A 2,852-nucleotide genomic window follows, 5' to 3' on the forward strand; every position below is an offset into this window, starting at 1 on the left:
TTGTGCGTTTATATATATATATATATATATATATATATATATATATATATTTACATTACATTTACATTTAGTCATTTAGCAGACACTTTTATCCAAAGCGACTTACAAATGAGGACAACAGAAGCAATCAAAATCAACAAAAGAGCAATGATATACAAGTGCTGTAACAAAAAAAACATTTAAAAAAAAAAAGTTGACTAATAGTTTATAAATATGAATGATTCATTAACACCCCTAATTATAAATCATTACAATTTCATGCAGTAAAAAAATAGATAAACATAACTAAAAAATAAAATAAGGTATACCATCCTACACCTATGAGAGACATTTTATCCTCATAATTAAGCTTAATTAGTCCATTTATAATAGATTAATCCATTTAATAATCACAAGTGGACATTTATGCAGTTCATTTATCATAAATGAATCATTACCATCCCTAATTAGGGCCTCATTCCTGCATACATCTCTATTTAGGTTACTTGCAGGCCTTTCTGATACAAATCTGTGCCTTCAGTGCAGTGGATGAAAGCGCTGATGTGAGTGTCCTGACCTGTGCCGGGCCTGCTGCCCCCTGCAGGCGGCCTGAAGCGTGACGGCGGCACTGTGTCTGTGTCTGCAGCTCCTCCAGACGGCCTGAATGAGGCGCGCGGCTGTGTGTCGCGTCTGCAGGACTCTCCTCCAGCACGTCTGGATGACTAGCGCTGCTCTCCTCCGCCGCAGGTACAGCTGTCGCTCTCTGAAGCCTCTCCAGGACGCCTGCAGACGCAGTGCTGCCCCCTGCTGGAGCTCCGCGTCAGATCGAGTCAGACAGTCCCGCCACCAGTGCTGAGAAACACACACAACCCTGCTTACTGCGCTGCACAGACTGCATACTACTTAGTAAAATAATACGTGATGATATATGATAAATAGCTGACTCTATAGACAGTTAAGCTCCCCTTTACTTTTTATTTGTGACCCCGGAGCACAAAACCAGTCATAAGGGTACATTTTTCAAAAGTGAGATGTATGCATCATCTGAAAGCTGAATAAATAGCTTTCCATTGATGTACGGTTTGTTAGGATCGGACAATATTTGAAAATCTGGAATCTGAGGGTGCAAAAAAATCTAAATATTGAGAAAATCATCTTTAAAGTTGTTCAGATGAAGTTCTTAGCAATGCATATTACTAATCAAACATTAAGTTCTGATATATTTACAGTAGGAGATGTACAAAATATCTTCATGGAACATGATCTTTACTTAATATCCTAATGATTTTTGGCATAAAAGAGAAATGTATAATTGTGATCCATACAATGTATTGTTGGCTATTGCTACAAATATCCCCCAGCGACTCAACACTGCTTCTGTGCTGCAGGGACAGATTTAAAAGGTATATTTTGATATTTTGTACATGTTTTTTTAATAATGAATGCATACATTTTTACAGGATATATTATAGTATATATTTGTAACTTAATTTATATATTTTTAAAACTTTAAATAATTTAAATGATTTAAATAATCAAACACTGTTGTATACAATACAATTTATATATTTTTAAATAGTTTATATATTTTTAAATGCACATTATTATTTTATATATTTTATATCTCTTTATATACTCTTTTAAAACATTAGTACCATGTTTTTTAATTGTAGTAAAATCACAGTGATGCACATCCCCTCATGGACAACTGCTTAATGTATACCACACTAATAATATGAATAAATACCACTTTAGAGACAAAGCAGTGACAGTAAGAGCCCAATGTGGGGTTTTTGTACCTGTATGATTCGAGCGGCTCGTCTCTGTCTGCAGAAGCGTCTCCTCTCCTGCTGCGTCCTGAAGCTCCTCTGCAGACACACGATCCTCCGCAGCACCTCCTGATGAAGCTGCTCCTGCAGACGCTGCCGCAGACGCTCCTGCAGAAACACCTGAGACACAGCGATCGGCATCACGAGACAGTGGGAGTGTGTGTGTGTCTGTGTGTGTGTGTGTGTGTGAGAGTGTGAGAGAGAGTGTGTGTGTGTGTGTGTGTGTGTGTGTGTGTGAGAGTGTGAGAGAGAGTGTGTGTGTGTGTGTGTGTGTGTGTGTGTGTGAGAGTGTGAGAGAGAGTGTGTGTGTGTGTGTGTGTGTGTGTGTGTGTGAGAGTGTGAGTGTGAGAGAGTGTGTTTATGGCCTAGTATTTTATTTTACTTGCTTTATTGTGTTTTAATGAATATATATATATTTTTTTTTAAGTATATCATTTTTAAAATAAAACCCAATAAGCCAATAAAATGAATAAATACCAGGTAAAATGAGACTCAAATGCAGTGTGTACCTGTATGAGTTGAGCGGCTTGTCTCTGTCTGCAGAAGCGTCTCCTCTCCTGCTGCGTCCTGAAGCTCCTCTGCAGACACACGATCCTCCGCAGCACCTCCTGATGAAGCTGCTCCTGCAGACGCTGCCGCAGACGCTCCTGCAGAAAAACCTGAGACACGATCGGCATCATGAGACAGTGTGAGTGTGTGTGTGTGTGTGTGTGTGTGTGTGTGCGTGTGTGCGTGTGAGAGAGAGAGAGAGAGAGAGAGAGAGAGAGAGTGTGTGTGTGTGTGTGAGAGTGTGTGTGTGTGTGTGTGAGGGCGAGAGATGTTTGACAGAATCTAATAAAGCCAGCCAGCAGAACTGTTAAACTCTACTGCTCCTGCCCGCAGACGCTCCTGCAGAAACACCTGAGACACAGCGATCGGCATCACGAGACAGTGTGAGTGTGTGTGTGTCTGTGTGTGTGTGTGTGTGTGAGAGTGTGAGAGAGAGTGTGTGTGTGTGTGTGTGTGTGAGAGAGAGAGAGAGAGAGAGTGTGTGTGTGTGTGTGT

The 2,852-nt window shown here is 40.4% G+C and overlaps 1 protein-coding gene across 1 annotated transcript in view; it reads right to left on the bottom strand.

Moving 5' to 3' along the window:
* Positions 1-2,852, bottom strand: part of LOC107571199 (unconventional myosin-IXa-like) — a 94,731-nt gene that overhangs the window by 27,609 nt on the left and 64,270 nt on the right. Inside the window, 3 exon segments of the mRNA XM_016257499.1 lie at positions 557-831; positions 1,779-1,916; positions 2,318-2,455. Of these exon segments, the coding sequence (XP_016112985.1) occupies positions 557-831; positions 1,779-1,916; positions 2,318-2,455 (551 nt within the window).

This window comes from Sinocyclocheilus grahami, unplaced genomic scaffold (genome assembly GCF_001515645.1).
Source record: "Sinocyclocheilus grahami isolate Dianchi unplaced genomic scaffold, SAMN03320097.WGS_v1.1 scaffold1564.1, whole genome shotgun sequence".
NCBI lineage: Eukaryota > Metazoa > Chordata > Actinopteri > Cypriniformes > Cyprinidae > Sinocyclocheilus > Sinocyclocheilus grahami.